Source organism: Hermetia illucens, chromosome 5 (genome assembly GCF_905115235.1).
Source record: "Hermetia illucens chromosome 5, iHerIll2.2.curated.20191125, whole genome shotgun sequence".
NCBI classification, from domain to species: domain Eukaryota; kingdom Metazoa; phylum Arthropoda; class Insecta; order Diptera; family Stratiomyidae; genus Hermetia; species Hermetia illucens.
In genome coordinates this window covers 25,250,492-25,269,307 of record NC_051853.1, presented here as the reverse complement: position 1 = coordinate 25,269,307, position 18,816 = coordinate 25,250,492, and the positions used below count along the sequence as shown (strand labels likewise).

The following is an 18,816-nucleotide window of genomic DNA, read 5'->3' as shown; positions in this document are numbered from 1 at the left end:
TGTTGCTATCTCATGAAGAGCGTTTGAGGTATTCGTGCTGAGATTTGGGAAAGGGCGTCCTCTTCATAAGTTGATGCTCAGGAGACGCTCTAGGTCTTCGGCGCGAAAGCGGTAAAGCTGAAAATTATTTGTGGACTCATGACCGCGTCTGCCCGCTTTCGGTATGAAAATCGCGCGGGCGTATCTTCAGGAGTGCAATACCCTATCCGAAATAAATGCAGCTCTGGCAAATATTTGCAACCCACGGCACAACCCCTTCTTGTTGTTTCTGGAGCATGACTGACATGCCATTTGGATCCGGAGATTTATATGCATAGAAGCTTTTTTTACCGAGTAGGACTGTGGCTGTATACCCTTCAAGCAGGGTTCTAACACAGATTCCCGCTCGATGACGAGGAACTGCGTATGGTCCAGGAGTCTTCCGACATTTGAGTCCCTGTACCTCTTCAGGCAGTCCTTATATGGCTGTCAGCATTTTTGCCTGTAGAAGACCTCCCTGATCGGCTTGCTATGGTGTTGCGTGTTACGCTCGGACCCTTCGGCCCGTAGAGAATCTGGTGGCATGGGTTTTTTGGAAGTAACAGATTTCTTTCCTTCTCTCCCTTCCCGTTGATGAAATAAATTCTCTGACTTGAAGGCTCCCAAAAGCAGGAGCACATGAGGGCTGGCCCGAAGTAATGTGCCAAACAATTCTAGGCTAGCCTTCTTATTATAAGGAGGTATTTCGTTGGTAGTCCGATATCTTAACGTTGCGGAAGTCCAACATTCAGTACGTAAACGTATTCACCCTTCATATACAAACAAAAAAATCTCTCTACATGATGAATTTCCATATTTGTTTCCAACGGTCGATGATGTTTAACGGAGGTTCGTCCCTATCAATTTCAGCCTTTCACATTTTCTGCATTATTAGTTTTGCAGCCATTGGTATTGAAGAAAATCATCCAAATGGATCGAACATTGTCATTATCTTCGAAACGAGAATTTGCTTTATAATTACGATGGTTGTTAATTTGGATTGAAGCTTGAATCCGTAATTATCCGCTCCTGGATTCCAATATATGCCTAAGGCCTTAATCACCAGAATTTCATCATTGGATATTCATTTCCTGAATTTAAAATATTATTTGCTCATTAAGTCGGTTGCTTGTGTTTACGGTACCAAAGCTTCTGCACTGATGTCTGCTCCAGTCAGTTTTTGTCCACTAATTTAGAAATGCAACTATCTCAGCACTAGCATCAAGTTGGGACTTCTCCAGTGCAGTGAAATCCACCATCTCAAGATGGCCGATTAGTGGTTTGCCGCTTCTTGGGTTCCAAGACATTCTTGTTGATTGATCCCATTATGTGCTCTTAATCCTGTCCTAGACGCCGATATAGAAGCAGTCGATAGCTTAAATTACTGAAGAAGTTGGGGTGCGAACAGAATATTCTTTGCTTTGATCCAGACTTTGTTTGAGCAGAAATCAGGATGGAATATATTTTAAGGCCTAACTTTGGTATAAGGTGACCAGCATGTTTATTTTTGTATTTTTGTGATAATTAGTTTTTATGAAAGAGTCCCGTGTCATTTTCAGCTTGTTTTTTGGCCTTTCACTTCCCTACCTCAGAACGAAACTAAGTGCTATGGGGATTTCTGTATCCTGGTAGTGGATCGGGACTTCACCCTCGTCGGTGTCATCTTTTTAATTTTGATCGCCTTTTGGGACATAAATTAGAACGTTTTCTGGTTCGGCCTCACCCTTTGGAGTAGGTGACCAAATTGACGGTTTATAGCTCTCACAGGATTTTTTTTCTGTGTGATGGTATTTGAGCTGGTTGGTGTGAGCTCTGGCTTCTCGTGATGCTTCATCGAGCTTGGTGATATAGCAGACTTCGTTGGATAGGTCGTCAAATGGCCGTTGTAAGTGTCTAGGTCCGGTTGATTGATAAAACTCATGGTAGACTGGAGCTGGAGTAGCGCCATAAAGTACCGTGTTGGAGGTTGAAGTTGTCCTCCATTTGTGTATTCTCTAAGGTAGTTAATGGGCCAGACGGCACTGAGTCGATGTCAAACATTATCTTGCGATTTCAAATGAGTTTGTGTGAATATTTCATGCCGAAAGCATATGATGGGGTGCAGCGGTACTATCGAAAAGCAGGGGTTCTGGTCAATTTTTCCTTCCGCTTTTCGAGTCTCGTCTTCAGCAAGTCTGTGAATTGTCTGGCTTGGTCATATAACCAAGGGCTATACGGAATGGGTTTGATGTGCTCGAATCCCTGCCGATTGCAGCACTTTTGAAAATCTGCCGATGCAAACTGTATGCCATCGTCGCTGACGATGGTTGAGCGGATCAAATGAATGCTCTTTTCGGCGACGTTAGGTTAAGACCTTGCTCAGAATGTACATTGTTTAATAAAACCCGCTTGTTGAATGGACCAGGCTGCAGTTTTTTATCCGAAAATTGCTAGGAAAATTTTGTCATTAATCTGAAACTGAAATGTCTGCCTAAAATATATTTATGAAACTTTTTGATGACAAATTCCAAGGCGCTGAAGCTGCATGCCGGATCGAACAAAGAGCAACATACTGGTGTTCGTGTATCAATATGCCTCCGGAGCTGAGAGCGTTCCCTGGGACCACCATTTCCCCTTTGAGATATATCTGATAACCTGGTCTGATATGAACATTCTTCAGGACTCCTCAAATACTTGTCGCTGCTAGTTCTCCCAAGTGAATTTGACACTTTTTTTGAGAAGCCTGTCAAATGGATAACTTAGATCCTTTATGACTGTGATAAACTGTCATAATATATACGTATATTAAGAATTGCTCGTGTAGAGTCGACAAACAAATTTTTGATTGTCTTTATGCTGATGTCAGGATCCAGGCGAATCAGATTGAAGAGCACGCGAAGAAATACTCCTCGAGACACAGCTTGAGCCGAAACTTTGAAAGCGACGAAGTGATTCCTAGGGTTCTGGTCTTACGAATCGACCGGGCTAACAATTACGTTGTGGATATGGACGAAATTGTTGTCCAGCCCAGAGTGCCTAGTGTCCTTTAATTATTGGAAGCTACCTGGGACAGTTTTTAATCCCGTATTCCAGCGATTGACAATGAAGACGTCACATTTTGTGTTGCTGATGAGTCGTTTTCTCGCGTTGCCGTGAAACTTGAGGTCTGCATCTGAAAAGTCTGTGTGACAAAGGTCGATTTAGGAACTGAAAGCAGATAGTGATTGAGGATCGTCGAGTAATCACCGTAAATACGAGTCTCACTGTTGTGCTTCTGGGCGGCTGATTGGAAAAAATCGATAGGACTAACAACACTCAAATTGTAGATACATTTTAGTTTGGCAATTGTCATTGGTGTTACTGCAAATGGTATCAGTCCAGCTTTATGGAACGCAAGCTTGGCTCCATGTTTGAGAGTGTTAAAGACCTTAGTGAACAGTTGCGAAAGTTTTGCCTGGATTTCTACTGCAAAATCGTTCTTGGTCTCAAAATTATTGCTGTTACACACCAGTGAGGAGATCGGAATGTCCCACAATCGGAGGGATAGTTGCTTGAAAGTTGCAGGATTTAGCCTACCGCTTACCTAATTTCTACGAATCATAAAGTGTATTTGTTATGATGTCAGATGCACAGTTCAGTTGAAAGTTGACCTTGGCTTTGCTGATTTGTTTGAAGACTAATTTACGTTTAGTTTTAGGTAGTGTTCTGACATCATTGATCTGGATGGTTCAACGTGAATTTGAGTTATAACTCTCGCGGTTGTCCTTTCCCTTTTTGAATTTGATTGTGCCGAAGCAAAATTCCGTCTCGGGACCCATTTGCTTACAGTCCTTGACAGTTTTGGAAATGAAGTCACTGTCGATTATGAAGTGGTTATTCGTGTATTATGGGTAGGGCGTTTTGGTTGTTCAGGACCCTCTTAATAGTTTGGAGCTCGGAGCTTTGCTTGAAGTCGATGGTGGGCGATCGGATTCGTGGTTTTTCAGCTTGCTTGGATTACCTAGACTACACAACTTAGTGATGGCTCCTCTGTGAAACTTCTGTTCTTTTTAAGCAAATAAGATACTTGACTTCGTTGTCGAGACTCTGAAAATCGAGTTTAATGCTTACTTGTCTTGCGGTTGACGCCTCGATTTCCACGAATGGGTTGTCCACTTTTGCGAAGAGCTTTTCGACATTCAGATCGTCTTGAAGGCAGTTTATGCAGCTGATGGAAGGGGATACCTGCAAGTCGTTGACTGTACACGGCGAAACGTTTGTAGTCGGTTTGGGAGAACTCCCCCATCAACACTGAATCTTCTATGTACTGCTGAGGTCCACTTCGTCAAAAAGTGTGGCATAGTAACGATCACGTCACTACTCGCAGTGAGGATGGTGCCGTGTTGGTCCATAAAATCTTTCCTTGCGTCGGACAGATCCTTGATGGTGATCGTTGTACTGACAACTGAACCGGCACATTCTTCGAATGACTTTACCAATTGCTTCATGCGAGATTCCGCTGGGCTAGTATCTGCGACCGCTCTGCCTAGTTGCCCTACCTCGATGAGCGTGTTTTCAATAATTAGCAGAAGGAAGCCTATATGTGCTTATAAAGTGACTCTTATAGGAGGAGGATGAAGGACTTCAAAACCTTCCGTATGTTAAGCACCTAACATGCGACCTCTTTAATTTATATATCACAGACGATCAATATATTTTGGACAATATTGAATTTTGAATTATGTTACCCATAGCCTCCAATTGGGGCTGACTCACAGTGATGACTGTGCCAAAAATCCCCAATATCATCATTGAAAATTTCATTATATCAAGCATCAATAAATCAGAATCGATTACATCTAATCATCATAGTTTCCTGAATCCAATAAAATCATAAAGATAGTGCCCCTACGTCCCAGCCAGGTAAATATCATATGCTCAAATAGAGATTGCCAGAGGCAGATAAAACACTTATCCAAATGAATGACATTCACTGCTGGGAGAAACACCACGTAATGTCTACATATATGGACGTTCTATAATATTATCATTTTTGTATCTTTTCTTTTGTTCCTATTCCAATTAAGTCCTTATTACGTTAGTCTCATTGTATTTACATGTGAGTGCGAAAAATAGGTTGGTTCAGGGGTTGTATGCTGGGGTGGCTGGATCATACTACAACTAGATAAATATAATTATCTACTTGGGGTAGTTATTGTGTTGTTAGTTACTATAATTACTAATGACCATAACACTTCAGTTATTCCCTGTGATTAAATTTAGGCCGGAATATTGGCAGTCGATAACGTTCTGGGGTTTTCTTTCGCAGAGTAATTGGCAATTGCGAAGGGATGGAATATTCCATCTGTCATATCAAAAAATCCATCACTTCCTTTTAAACAAGTCGGGAAACCGGGAGCTGGATGCTTCAGGTACAAAAGGTTTCGTTTATTTCTTAGTACGTAGCACGTAATATATGCATATATAGGGTTGGGGGAAAAAAAATGTCGTATTTTATCAATAGATGGCGACACTTAAACATATCTTGTGTTGTACTTATCGCATCGGGTCATACTATACGGCGATTTGAAGACGATAATCTGTCCTACAAGTGTCTCTTTGACAGTGTTGTGATCGTTCGTTTCAGTCTCAAGTTATAGCGCGTCAAAGTAGGAATCCATCAAGCAAGAAATTCGTCATATTTTTCGTTTTTACTACCTGAGAGGTAAAAATGCAACAAAGGCGGCGGAAAAAATTTGTGAAGTTTATGGGCCCGATACTGTAGCGATTCGCACAGCGTTGGTTCGATCGATTTCGTTCTGGTGTAGTGGATGTCGAACATACACCCCTACTGGTAGGTCAATCGTCGTAGATCACGTACCTCAAGCGAAAAAGATCGTGGTCGAAGCGCGGCGAGCCGGCCCCAACCATCGCCAAGCCCGGATTGACGACCAGGAAGGTTTTGCTGTGTGTTTGGTGGGATTGGAAGGGAATCATCCACTATGAGCTGCTCAACTATGGCCAGGCCCTCAATTCGGTCCTCTACTGTGAGCAACTCGACCGTTTGAAGCAGGCGATTGACCAGAAGTGGCCAGAATTGGTCAATAGGAATGGTGTTGTGTTCCACCAGGACAACGCACGGCCTCACATATCTTTGATAACCTGCCAGAAGCTACGGGAGCTCGGATGGGATGTCCTAACGCATCCACCGTATAGTCCGGACCTGGCACCAAGTGATTACCATCTCTTCCGGTCCATGCAAAACGCTCTTGGTGCTACTAAGTTCGCCTCAAAAGAGGATTGGGAAAACTGTCTACGTTTTTTGCAAATAAGGAGGGGGGGGGGGGGGATAATGAAGTTGCCATCTAAATGGCAACAAGTTTGCGAACAAAATGGTGCATATTTGACTTAAATCGGATAATTCTTAAATAAAGCGTAAAATTTCGACCACAAATACAACATTTCTTTTTCCCCAACCCAATATTATAATATGTCAGAGGATTCACTTTCGGGTGATATTGACATTTATAGTCTTGAATTTGCAAGGAAGCAACAACTTTGACGTATTATAACTTTGTTAGTAATAGTGCGATTTGCACCAAACTTGGTAAAATCATGCTCTATGCTATAGCCTACATCACTGCAAAACTCTGTGGTGCTAGGATGAATTTAAGGGGGGTTTTGCCGCCAATTACTAAAAATTCAAATAATATACTATCAACTTTATTTAAGCAGATATCGAAATGGAAGGTATTTTAGATCCCAGGCACCATATAGTGGCAACCATCAGATTTTTCGGTTGGGTAGTTTCTGAGAATGGCCCCCCAAAGAAATAATCACTTTCGACCTCCAGTACTCCCCACCTTTCTAGCAAATTTCAAAACTAAGACCAGTTTCGAAAAGTAGTAACCGAGACCTCTAATTTGATACCGCACATGACTATATTTGTTGAAAAAAAATTACACCCCCCTTTTGCATGTATGGGGACCCCCTTAAATTCGACGTAAAAAGATGTAACTCACTCATAGGTTGCAAAGGAACTGCAAGCTATTCACCAACAGCTAAGGCATGAAGAACTGCGACGAAAACAAGGAACGGAAAGAACCATGAGCCGCAGTTAAAAGCTGATCCAGCCCCGCGACGACCAGTTCCGTGGGGAGAGTGGAATGCGAAGGAGGTGGTTTTAGTGAGTAAAAGTCTCACATAACTGCGTGGCAGGAGCCAGCAGTAAGTTTTTGAACCTTTCCACCTTCCAACGCCGAAAAAAAAGACAGACGGACAGACAGACAGTAAACCGATTCTAATAAGGGTCTGCTTTACACAAAACCTTAAAAACAGAGATAGACAGAGAGAATATTTCGGGGTAGCATGCAAATCTCGAGAGTTTGAAAGTAAGATTGATTTGGTTTCACCCTCCTTCTCATCCCTCCAATTGCCTTCCTGCGATGGATTAGTAAGAAAAGCTCTCTCTCTCATTTTCGTCCGTTGTGGAGGTAGAAAAATTTCTAATGCTAATATTGAATGTCTCGTTAAGTCCATCCAACTGGATGACAACTCATTTTGATTTTTGCAACTCACGTCGGCCTTGATAAAATAAGGCCATGAAATGGAATAATATTTCTCTACCTAAATGGATGCTGTCTAATTCAAGATAGAAACTTCCAATATAAAATATCTTTTCAACTTACCGACTATAATGTAACGGATACACTATTGCAATATATCGATCCAAAGCGATAGCAATTAAGTTCCATATCGACACACAGCACGCCAGGATAATAAGAAAAAATCGCAGCAAACACCACGTCCGTGATTCTCCCAAACTTGATCCAATATAGAATGCCAAATGATAGGGCAGTGTAAATCCCACCACCGTATCTGATATCGCCAACGACAATATGAACATATTCGATATGACGGAACGTAAACGTCGACTACATCGAACGGCCAGAATAGTGAGAATATTTCCGCTTAGTATGAAAACCAGTAGAATACCATCAATAACAGCCCAGAATGCAACACTTGATTCAATCACACGTGATCGGGTCGCCACACCGCCAGGAATCTCTCGAAATAGGTCCTCAATAACGAGGGGTATTTCATCGCCCCCGGGGGGAGGGTTGATTATTTCGTAATATTCGGTTGGGTTGACTTCCATTTTTCCTTTTGCTAAACCGTTTTTGTATTTTCCTTTAATTTTAATATCCTTTAAATGTTTAAGATACTCTTCTATCTCTGTATCTATTTCAGAACATAAACAATATCTACCACACTTGAGTTCACTTCACATAACGCACTATAATTGATAATAAATTCTAATTATCTGTTTCGATATGCACTGGATTTCCGTTTCGATAGATATGAATTTTTCATCGATTTAATTTTTTTCAAAAAACGACGATAAGAGTTTTCCATCTTTCTCAGCTTCTCGATGGGGGTTCAATTTGAAATTTATTCTCGACGGAATGTGATACGCGCAGGTCTGACAGGTAGTCCCGCCGTGGTATCTGTAAGAAATATAAATGAGGTTATTATTAGCGCAGGGATTAAAATTTACTTGAATCTATTTCGATGGGAAATTAGAAATGTAAACCGATAATTTTGTATTCATGCCTAATTTGTTGATGTTTCAAGGAAACCGATTTCAATTAAAAGTGTTTATATTGTCTGGGGACTGTAGATGAAATATGTTTCGTTATCAAGGACAATTTTAATTTTGTCTCACAGTGAAGACAAATCCTGATACTTCAACTTTTTCTTCTTGCGTTTCTATGGGATTTAATACTGCCTCGCTATTGAATTCTTGGTGGCCATTTCCTACACCTCCCCTTCCATAACAACCAAATTGCATGTGGGTTTGTCTCCCCGGTTATAAATTTCTTTCAACCATGAATCAGGTTTTTTGAAAACTGTAACTGATTTAGAGAGCGCAAGATGTTATCGTATATCTTACCATTCGTTGAATCTTTCCTAACATATCTAGATTAGAAAAAATCTTCATTGACGGTTTCATCCAGGGCAGGGACAACTCATCAGACGCTGCCTCACTTCTGCCCTGGGAGCAGCGTTATTGAAAGTGACGACAGATGGTAATCGCTCCATTTATATAGAATCGCAAACACGACATGAGTCCGTCACAAGTTCAAACCTACACCAGGCCGAACACCATCAGTCAAGATTTTTTCTTTTCTTTTTGAACTTGGGTGGTTAACGCAAAGAGAGGAGTCCGTGGACCACAAGAGAGGAAGTAAGTTCCTTCCCAAGTGGTCCGGTCCGTCATCAAGTGGATGCGGACTCGGGACTCTTAGCATCCTCAACAAAAAAAATCTAAATTAGGTTAAGGATCATTGAACAATAAATTTTTTCTCCTGTAGTGAATACATTGGTCAAAGGTGTTATCTTTTCAAGGCTACACTATTATTTGTCGAAGGATGTTTGTTTTTTAGTGCGTGTTGGCAAGCCTCACTTCCCCCCATATAGTCATATACTTCCACCCTAAATGGAGTCTGGTCCAAGGACTACACTGAAGTTGGTCCTATTTGTGCAGAATACTTGACAAATTTTATGATCACCTTTATAAATTATGGGCGAGCTATTATTATCTTTGAGTATTAAACGCTTCCCGCTGTTCTTGCGGGAGAACATAAACTAATCGGAACCTTTGTCCTTCTCTCTATATAAATATACCAACTACAGGATAATCCTGAAAAATAATAAAACTTTAACCAAGCGTGACAAAATGCAGACTTGCTTTAATAAGGAACTTCAGACATCTCGGTTTTGCGCCGAGGTCCACCAATTCGATATCCCTAAAAGCTGTCTGGCGTCCTGACCTACGCCATCACGCCATCTTAGGCAGGGTCTGCCTCGTCTTCTTTTTCTACCATAGACATTGCCCTTATAGACTTTCCGGGCTGGATCATCCTCATCCATACGGATTATGGACGCCCACCGTAACCTATTCAGTCGGATTTTATCCACAACCGCACGGTCATGGTATCGCTCATAGATTTCTACATTGTGTAGGCTACGGAATCGTCCTTCCTCATGTGGGGAACCAAAAATTCTTCGGAGGCTTCTTCACTCGAACACGGCCAAGAATTCGCAATTTTTCTTGCTAAGAACCCAAGTTTCCGAGGAATACATGAGGACTGGCAAGATCATAGTCTTGTACAATAAGAGCTTTGACCCTATGGTGAGACGTTTCGAGCGGAACAGTTTTTGTAAGCTGAAATAGGTTCGTATGGGTCAATGATGTTCTGGGCGTATGGGGCTATCCGGCCTAGCAAGATAGCGGAGAATGCCTTATCGATGACAGAAAGTACGTCCTCGGACCCTCTTCTGGGACGATTATACATCACATTCACCATACTGTGGAATGGAATGTGATGTATAATCGTCCCAGAAGAGGGTCCCATTGTCACCTACGTTGAAGGCCTAGCTATGGTTGCCACTACAAAACATTAAGATAATACAAAAATCTACGGAACAAAGCAGTGAAATCCTCGTTAAAAAGAGGTAAGGTTACGTTGGCAGCGGAGAAGAAGTTATAATCATCACAAATCGCAAGAAGAAAAACATTGTCAAGGTAAAAGTCAAGGTCATCTTCAATAAGCCGGGGGGAAGGTGATGATTGATGCTAAGGAGGCATCTAGAATTTGTGAACTTGACTGTTAAATGGTGGCGAATACAACTGTGGCACTTACCAATGAAAGTTGCCAAATGACGACAGCTCGAAACACAGTCCGAGATAACTAATAATAAGAATAATGAGATTCATGCTGCTGTATGTGTCATCCGGATGTACGGAGAAGGGAACTGTCAAGATTGTATATCGAAAAAACGACGCAGCGTTGGTTGTCGGGAAATGCGTGTGTTGCATTAGAGAAAGTGAATGGACTCAGGTAGCACATATGGGATAGAATAGAGTCTTGCGAAAAGAAACTATCACCCTTACACTGTTCCTTACAGGACACGAAGGGTATTACAGAAGTACTGTATAATTCCCTGAATTGTTCAAGATACGGTATCGCATTAGAGGACTTTTTTTCCGGAGATGGAAATCTTCCAAAGACACTGGTACCCATATTCCAGCGTGTGGGATTTTTACCTCCTAACTCCTGTCCTCTTTTCCGCGGAACCACCACAAAATATTTCGTCGCGGGGTGGACATGGCTCTAGCCTTTCCCTTTGCCCATCGATTGCATTCGCAACCGCGCCTTTCTCGCCTCTTCTGCCTCTCTTGATCTACACTGAATCCGCCGTACCATGTCATTCAGTGGATTCCAGCTCTCCTGGCATGCAAGCATTTTTCCAATTATATTTTCCGGTGCCAGTGTTAATTCCAATGTTGCCTCTAGACTCTGCCTTTCCTCAGCAAATATAGGACAATGGAAGAAAACATTCCGATTCCTCCGGAAAACCGTCACAGCTGACACAGTTGGGTGGGCTCTGTCCAGTTTAAACCTATAGAGATATTTACGGTAACCGCCAAGTCCCGTGAGAAACTGCATGAGATCATAATTTATCTCACCATGCGTTCTTTGCGTCCACACCTTGTTGCTGGGAATCAGTCTGTGAGTCCATCGACCCTTTTTTGCCTGTTCCCACCCTTGCTGCCACCTGCTTAAGGATTCCTCCCTTTCGGCGTTTTTTATTTGCCGATCATAGGAAGAATCGGGTCCATCATAGATACGTGCCATCTCACCGGCCAAAATGTGGATCGGCATCAATTCGGCTACTGCATATGCCGCTTCGTCCGATATGGATCTATAACCACAGTACAGCCTTAGGGAGGTCTTTCTATATATCGTGCTCATCTTTTGAGCATTGCATGCGGTATACAATGCAGTTGAATAAATTGACGCAATGCAGTTGATCAAATTGGCGCTGCATAAAGCATATAGAACTCACCACTCTAGATATAAGCACCAACATTTGGTGCAAACATTTTGTAAGTGCTGCTTTAAATTCAGCCTCGCATCTATCATCACTCCAAGGTATTTAATTGCTGACTTTGAGGTGATGATATGCTTCCCCATTCTGATAGGAACGGTGGTTTCCTTACGCCGCTTCGTGATAAGCCCCGCCTCTGTTTTATCCTCCGCGAGTGCAAGACCTGCATCTTTCAGCCACTTCTTTATAGCAGTGATCGCTTCGGATGAATACAATTACACATCCGCTAGATCTTTTAGAACAACAATGACCGCTAAGTCGTCGGTGCAACCCACTATTGTTACTTTGTTAGCAACTGGGACATTGAGGACATTATTATACATGATGTTCCACAATAGCGGTCCCAGCACAGAGCCCTGTGTAACACCCGCGGAAATAATGTATTTTTTGGTTCCATTGTCTGCATCGTACCAGAGCCATCTATCTGTTAAGTAACTTGGTACACCAATCGCCTTCAATGGCCTTCTCATAAGGTTCCAACTGGCAGAGTTGAACGCCAAGGGTAATCACAGCACAATACTTGCTAGTGCTACCCGTTCCGTGCATCGCATTTTTAGCTAAACCAGTGACCAGTTTGATGGCGTGGACCGTTGATCTGGCCGTACGGAAAACGAATGCCTGATAAGCCTCCCAAACTTTCTACAGCCAGGAGCAATCTGTTGTAGATTATTCTCTCCAACATTTTGCCCATAGTGTCCAATAGACATATCGGCCTGTAGGAAGATGGTTGACCAGGAGGCTTACCAAGTTCAGGAAACAATACTAAACTTTGTTTTTTCGATGTCTTAGGAAAGATCCCATCCGCCAAGCAAACAACTCTAAGAATATGTCTGGCCTCGATTTGATGGCGAGCTTAAGGGCTTTGATTGGTATGCCGTCAAGGCCAGGCGCTTTGTTGTCTCCCAGCCTACCGCAAATCTCCAGTGCTTCTTCCTTCGTTACTGGGCGTATTACAGAAATATCTAAAGATGTATGTAGATTGTAACCCCTTGTGTTCTCCTGAGGGAACAAACCCTGAACGATTTTCAGTAGGAGATCGGACATGTAATTTGTGAAGCTGACTGACCTCTAAACCTCCCCATCACAACTCTGTAGGCGCTTCCCCATGGGTCTATATCCCCCTCTGCGCAGAGTTTCTGGAAGCAGTCCCTCTTGCATCGCTGTATAGTCAGCTTCAGGTTTCTTCGGGCTTCCTTGCAAGCTCGCTGTTTCACCTCCTGATCAATCCTACCCATTGCTCTCTGAGCCGCTCGTCTGGTCCGATGGCACAGAGCTCTTACTATATAAGACAATGATCTTGCCAGTCCTCATGTATTCCTCGGAGACTTGGATTCTTAGCAAGAAGAATTGCGAACTCTTGGCCGCGTTCGCGCGTTTTGGATAAAATCCGGCTCAATAGGTTACGGTGGGCGGGTCACTTAATCCGTATGGATGAGGATAATCCCACCCGAAAAGTCTATATGGGCAATATCTATGGTAGAAAAAGAAGACGAGGCAGACCCTGCCTAAGATGGATCGAAGGCGTAGGTCAGGACGCCAGATACCTTTTAGGGATATCGAATTGGTGGACTTCGACGCAAAACCGGGATGTGCCTTGTTAGGGCAGACCTAGACCGGATACCGGTTGTTGCGCCGTTGTTGATGATGAGTTAGGCCTTCTACTGGGGAAAGTATAACGTCTCGGCATTGATGAATCGCATGCCTTCGCGATGCACTTCGTGATATGAAGGGCTCTTTCCGATGGTGTACCTTGTATAGTGTCCTGGTCCAACCATGCATCTATGAAAGTTTGCTCGTCAATTGCTTTCGCAGACCAACCTGACGTTCTCTTCATTTTTGGACGAACGGATTTCCAGCCGCTTGTCTCGCTCTTCAGGTCAAAAATTATTGCCTGGTGATCACTATGGGTGTGCTGTTCACTGACGTTCCAGGACATATCGCGAGCTATTGAAGAACTAACAACGCATTACAGAACCTAGAACACATGCTATCCCATTGCTTCAGATTCAACGCATTGAACGCGAAGTCACTTAGATGAACAGAGAACATATAATGGTTGGGGAAGTGCGCATGTACCCGTGGATATAAAAACTCAAGGGGCGGGAGCAAGGAAAATTCGTTAGGTCTGGAATCATGACGGTCTAACAGCAAACTTACTCATAAATTAAAAATAAAATAATAGCCCCTCAAGGGAGGGCCGAAGAAATACCGTGTATCTAGCAGGAGCTATAAAGTTAATGCAACCGTGTCCTTTTATTTTTACTTCCGTACCACAAAAAAAATTAGCTCTTTTTGTAATGCCTTAAATGATTGGGACCCTTCCACCAAATGTCGTATCAATAGGAGTAGTCCTTGACAAAATGTGTGACAGACAAAGAGACAGTAAACCGATTTTAATAACACTTTGTTTTAGACAAAACCTTTAAAAATAAATAATTCGAACAAACGTAAACTATATGAACTAGGAATGAAGGCTTTTCTGTCAACGCTTCCTAGTTTTTAACTTATTTTATGTTTATTCAGAACGGGCTATCTTCTTAAAAATCAGTTTTCGTGAACGCGAAGTTTACTCTGTTGTCTCCTAGTGTACCACAGTTGTGTCATGGATTATTATCCTACTGTATATGATCGGATTCGTACCAAATTTTCCAATTTTGGGGCCCATACTACATTTTATTTGATTATTTATTTTCTGCATGGCCGTGAGATGCAAAACTGACGCGGTAGGGACTTTTGCATTGAATTTTAAGTTAGAGGAAAATTACTATTATTACCTTTCTTAAAAAAAAAATGTAAGCACTTAGAAAAGGAGGAATTGGCCCCCAAAGTATCGATATATGCACTTATATATATTGGAGTTTTCCCTTATTAAAAACAATCTGCCCTTTAGCATACCTATATAGTTTCTGAGAATGGGATCGTTCCCTTTTAAGATTATATTTCTCAGTTCTCAGTGTCCGGATAGCTGCGTGGTTAGAGCACGAGGCTGTTGTACGAAAGGTCACGGTTCAAATCTCATTGGTGGCAGTAAGATTTGTATCGTGATTTGACGTCGGATACCAGTCGACTCAGCTGTAAATGAGTACCTGATCAGGGTAATAATTTCAGGCGAGCGCAATACTGACCACATTGCCTCCTATAGGATGCTGCAATCCTGTAGTGTACCGTTACAGTCTTGAATGAAGTGCTCTAACACACTTCAAGGCCCTGACCCAATATAGATTGCTGCGCCAACGATTATTATTATTTCTCAGTTCTCTTTATTTAAAAATAAGACCTGTTTTGAAAAGTATTAAGTTCTTACCTACACCTCGCTAAATTATGCAGAATGCTAGTAGCACTTATTATATCATTACCACAATTGACGATCGCAAGGAAATGTCATTATATATAGGTGACCTAAAAACCAGGCTAAAAACTTCGAATTCGTAAGGTATCAGTCCCTTTGTTATGCTGGAACTTAGATGTCAACCACAGCACCTTACGAGTCCAGCATCAATAGCCTACTTTATGGCTCATAGATTCAGGGCCATTCAGATGGTACTCCCGATTGGTATGTTAGTGATAAGTCGGAACAAGTCAATTCTTGAATCTGTATCCCTTTCCTCTTATAATAAAATCACCACCTAGCCTTCTACCCTATGGCTTTATCATCTAGTTCAGGAGAGCAAACTAGGTTTCCAATGCAATTTGCAATTTTCGTTAACTTTTCGGTGCAACTGGTGAATGACATCCTGGAATGGGATGGAATCCTCACTCAGGTGAACAAAGGTGTTAATTCATTATATGTCCCTTCCGGTGAAAACTTCAGTCTGAGTATTGCCCTAGGATATTTCTAGATGTATTCAGCATCTGTGTTGAGGGAAGAGGGCAGGGATGCATGAGGACATTGATCGTTGGCTAGCCGTAATTGAGACCTTCAAGCAGACGTTCCAACTCCGCTTTACATAAGATACCAATCTTTTATTATTAGTTATGTAGCCTTCGATTAGCTTTTGATAAAAGCAATTGAACATATCGAAGGAGTTATTTGGCGTAAAGTTTCCACAAAATTGCAGTTGTTTGTTCATTTGAACGTATTCCAACCTTTCCTCAGAGTTTTCATTAAACCGCCTCTCATGATGTCCCAGTTTCCACCACCAATTACTTTGGCTTCTGCCTCAATTTCCATCTACAGATATCTTTCATATCTGAATCTTTTATATAGCAGGTCCTTCAACTCATCGAGACTTTCCGGCAGCTTCCTTCAAAGCAGACACATATGTATCATCGTTTATGCGTGATGGAAAATGAAGTTTGAGGAGTCAATTCCCTTTATATCGAAATGGTTTCAATTCAGAATCATTAATTTTAAAGGTTCACGGAATAGCTTGGTTCGGCTAAACATTTCGAGTATCTTTTTTGTATGATGGTCGTAGAACTTTTCTCTTCTGGGTGCGGCCTCAAAAGAGCCCACAACTAGTGTAATATTAATTTCCTTAATGTATCTCATGGCTTACTTTGGGCATATCCAGCCATTGTGGCTAATTTATTCTACCACGTATAAAACTTGGATGAAATTCGGAGTAACAGGTGAATTTCATTACGAAACTTTTCGTTTACTTTCAGACATTGTGAATAAATTCAAGGTTTACATGAAAAACAATCATGCCAACCTTTCAACAATATCCTCAGAGTTCACTGCTGTGCAGAGAGATTGATCAAAGGACCAGCAACAGCATGTGTAACTTCCCCGGGCAGTGGTCCATAATTATACAATTTCTTTCAAAACCATTGACATTTACCCTCTTTCATGAGGTGGTTTTCTCAAAAACAATAAACTTAATTTCCACCACTTTTGAATTCCAACAGATAAACTTTTCACTTAATTGTTATACTTCACTGAATTTCAGTTACTCCTTTAAACTGGTGCAAGGTTCGAGTCCTTCGCTTGGTTTCAGTTTCCTTGATTAAGTCAATAGCAGGCGAGGCAAACACACAAATGGAATGGGAAGGTTTGTAATTGAATTTTCCCATGGTCTAAGGATCAAGAAGAGAAATTGATTGCCATTTATCTGATATCGAAGAAAATCAATGCGTCGTTGCTATTCGCAAATGAATGGAATTCACAGTTGCAATTCAATACATGCGGTCTAATTGTGTTGGTGATTTTCTGTGAGGTAAGACTAGGGTTGAAAGTTGAGATTAGTGGTATTGGTAGAGTTCAAAATAAGCTTCAAGGATCAATTGAAATTTGAATTGATTCAAGGCGCATTTCAAAGGAATAAATCCAATTTTGGTTGTTCCACAACATGCGACTGTTGCTCAAGGACACGTGCAATTTTGAGTGAAATAACATTTTAGGTTAACATACCACCCAGCAGAATATGCTACATAAACAGTCCTCCCATCAACCCCAAAGGTAAAACATTTATACGTGGAGCTCCACATTGTTACTGTCGACGGTGGAAATTGGATTTCATATCAAAACTATTATGGAATATGAATTACCAGAAATTTCGGTGTAATAGAATTTCACACAGAAACTCTCATTTGATTTACTTCGGGGATTTAAACGGCACTGCTTGCTTCTTAGGGAGTAATCACAGAATCAACCAAGAGAAACCCAAGTCATCTTAGCTGTGTGGTATATGCTTATCTCCCCAAATATTATGAATTTAATATTGACAAAAGTGTGGCTAATAATAACATGGTTTATGCAGTATCACGGTATTCAGAAGGGAGTACATGATCTGTTACACTTAAAGGGATGGATTAAATTGAAGGTGTCTTTAAAGGATATTCTGAACTTTCTTCTTATAATGTTTCGAGGGCATGGGCCAGGGGAAGATGTCTTGAGATGAGGTTGGGATATGCTAGCTTAGTTTAGTTTAGTTTACTAGGGAGTCGCAGCTCCAAGCACTCAGGCCATTGTTAGGCCCATTGTACTATCCCCATAATGCCTTCCCACCTGCGGCATTCGCAGGTTTTTTAGCGAATCTGAAAACATTCTCCAGAGGCAGAGAGTGTGCAGATTCTTCATTGAAGAAAACCTTGCCAAGGTGTCTTCGTCTGAGATCTGAGAAGTCGGGCAGCTGCATAAAAAATGCAGGGCCGGTTTCCTGCTCCTTCTCACATTGGCTGCACATAGCCGAAACTACCACCACAATATTTTCCATATGGTCGTTTAAAGAGCAGTGTCCCGTTAAAAGCCCTACTAGGATTTTCATGTCCCACTTCTTAAGGGTCAACAAAAATGCCGTTCCGGAAACCCCAGATTCTTTCACAAAGATTTTCGCTTGCCGACAAGAGTTCAAATTTCTCGACTCGGCTGCATAAATCCTTGCAATTTCACCCTTCAGAGTAGACTTGATCGTGCATGGCCGGGTGCCAACAGTTGGTTCTGGTCCCACCATTGTGGATCCAGACCCTCGGCGAGCCAGTCGCTATGTTTGAGTGCCCCGGCACTCATATCAGGAATTTTTCGTTCAGCAGCACCTGATGACAACTCCACACCAACTGGCTTGATATGTCGTTGCTTTTAGTGCTGATAATGCTACTCGACTGTCGAAACAGATTCGAATGGTGCGGCTCTTCCATTTTTGTCGCAGACATTCTACTGCTGCCAATGAAATGGAACATATCTCCGCCTGGAATATGGTCGCAATTTTTCCGATGGATTGGACCAGTTACATAATCGAATTCTCCGAAAACACCCCTGCGCCCGATCCGCCTTCCATGACTGACCCGTCGGAATTTTCCTCCCTGTGGACAGCCCCTAAGACATCCTCCCTCAATAGACTTCTGGCCGACCAATATGTGGATTTTTCCCCATTCTAGCATGTGAAGGGTCGAACTGATTAACAGCGGTTCGATTTCATGCTGTCTCGCTTCGAATGAGGCATA

At 42.0% G+C, this 18,816-nt stretch overlaps 2 protein-coding genes across 2 annotated transcripts in view; one reads left to right on the top strand and one right to left on the bottom strand.

Moving 5' to 3' along the window:
• LOC119656483 (serine/threonine-protein kinase Smg1) overlaps positions 1-18,816 on the top strand; it is a 252,671-nt gene that overhangs the window by 70,165 nt on the left and 163,690 nt on the right. The window lies entirely within an intron of this gene.
• LOC119656484 (alpha-2 adrenergic receptor) overlaps positions 1-18,816 on the bottom strand; it is a 152,170-nt gene that overhangs the window by 30,764 nt on the left and 102,590 nt on the right. Inside the window, exon 2 of the mRNA XM_038062808.1 lies at positions 7,665-8,483. Coding sequence (XP_037918736.1) covers positions 7,665-8,134 — 470 coding nt within the window. The 5' untranslated portion in view covers positions 8,135-8,483. The remainder of the gene's footprint in view (positions 1-7,664; positions 8,484-18,816) is intronic.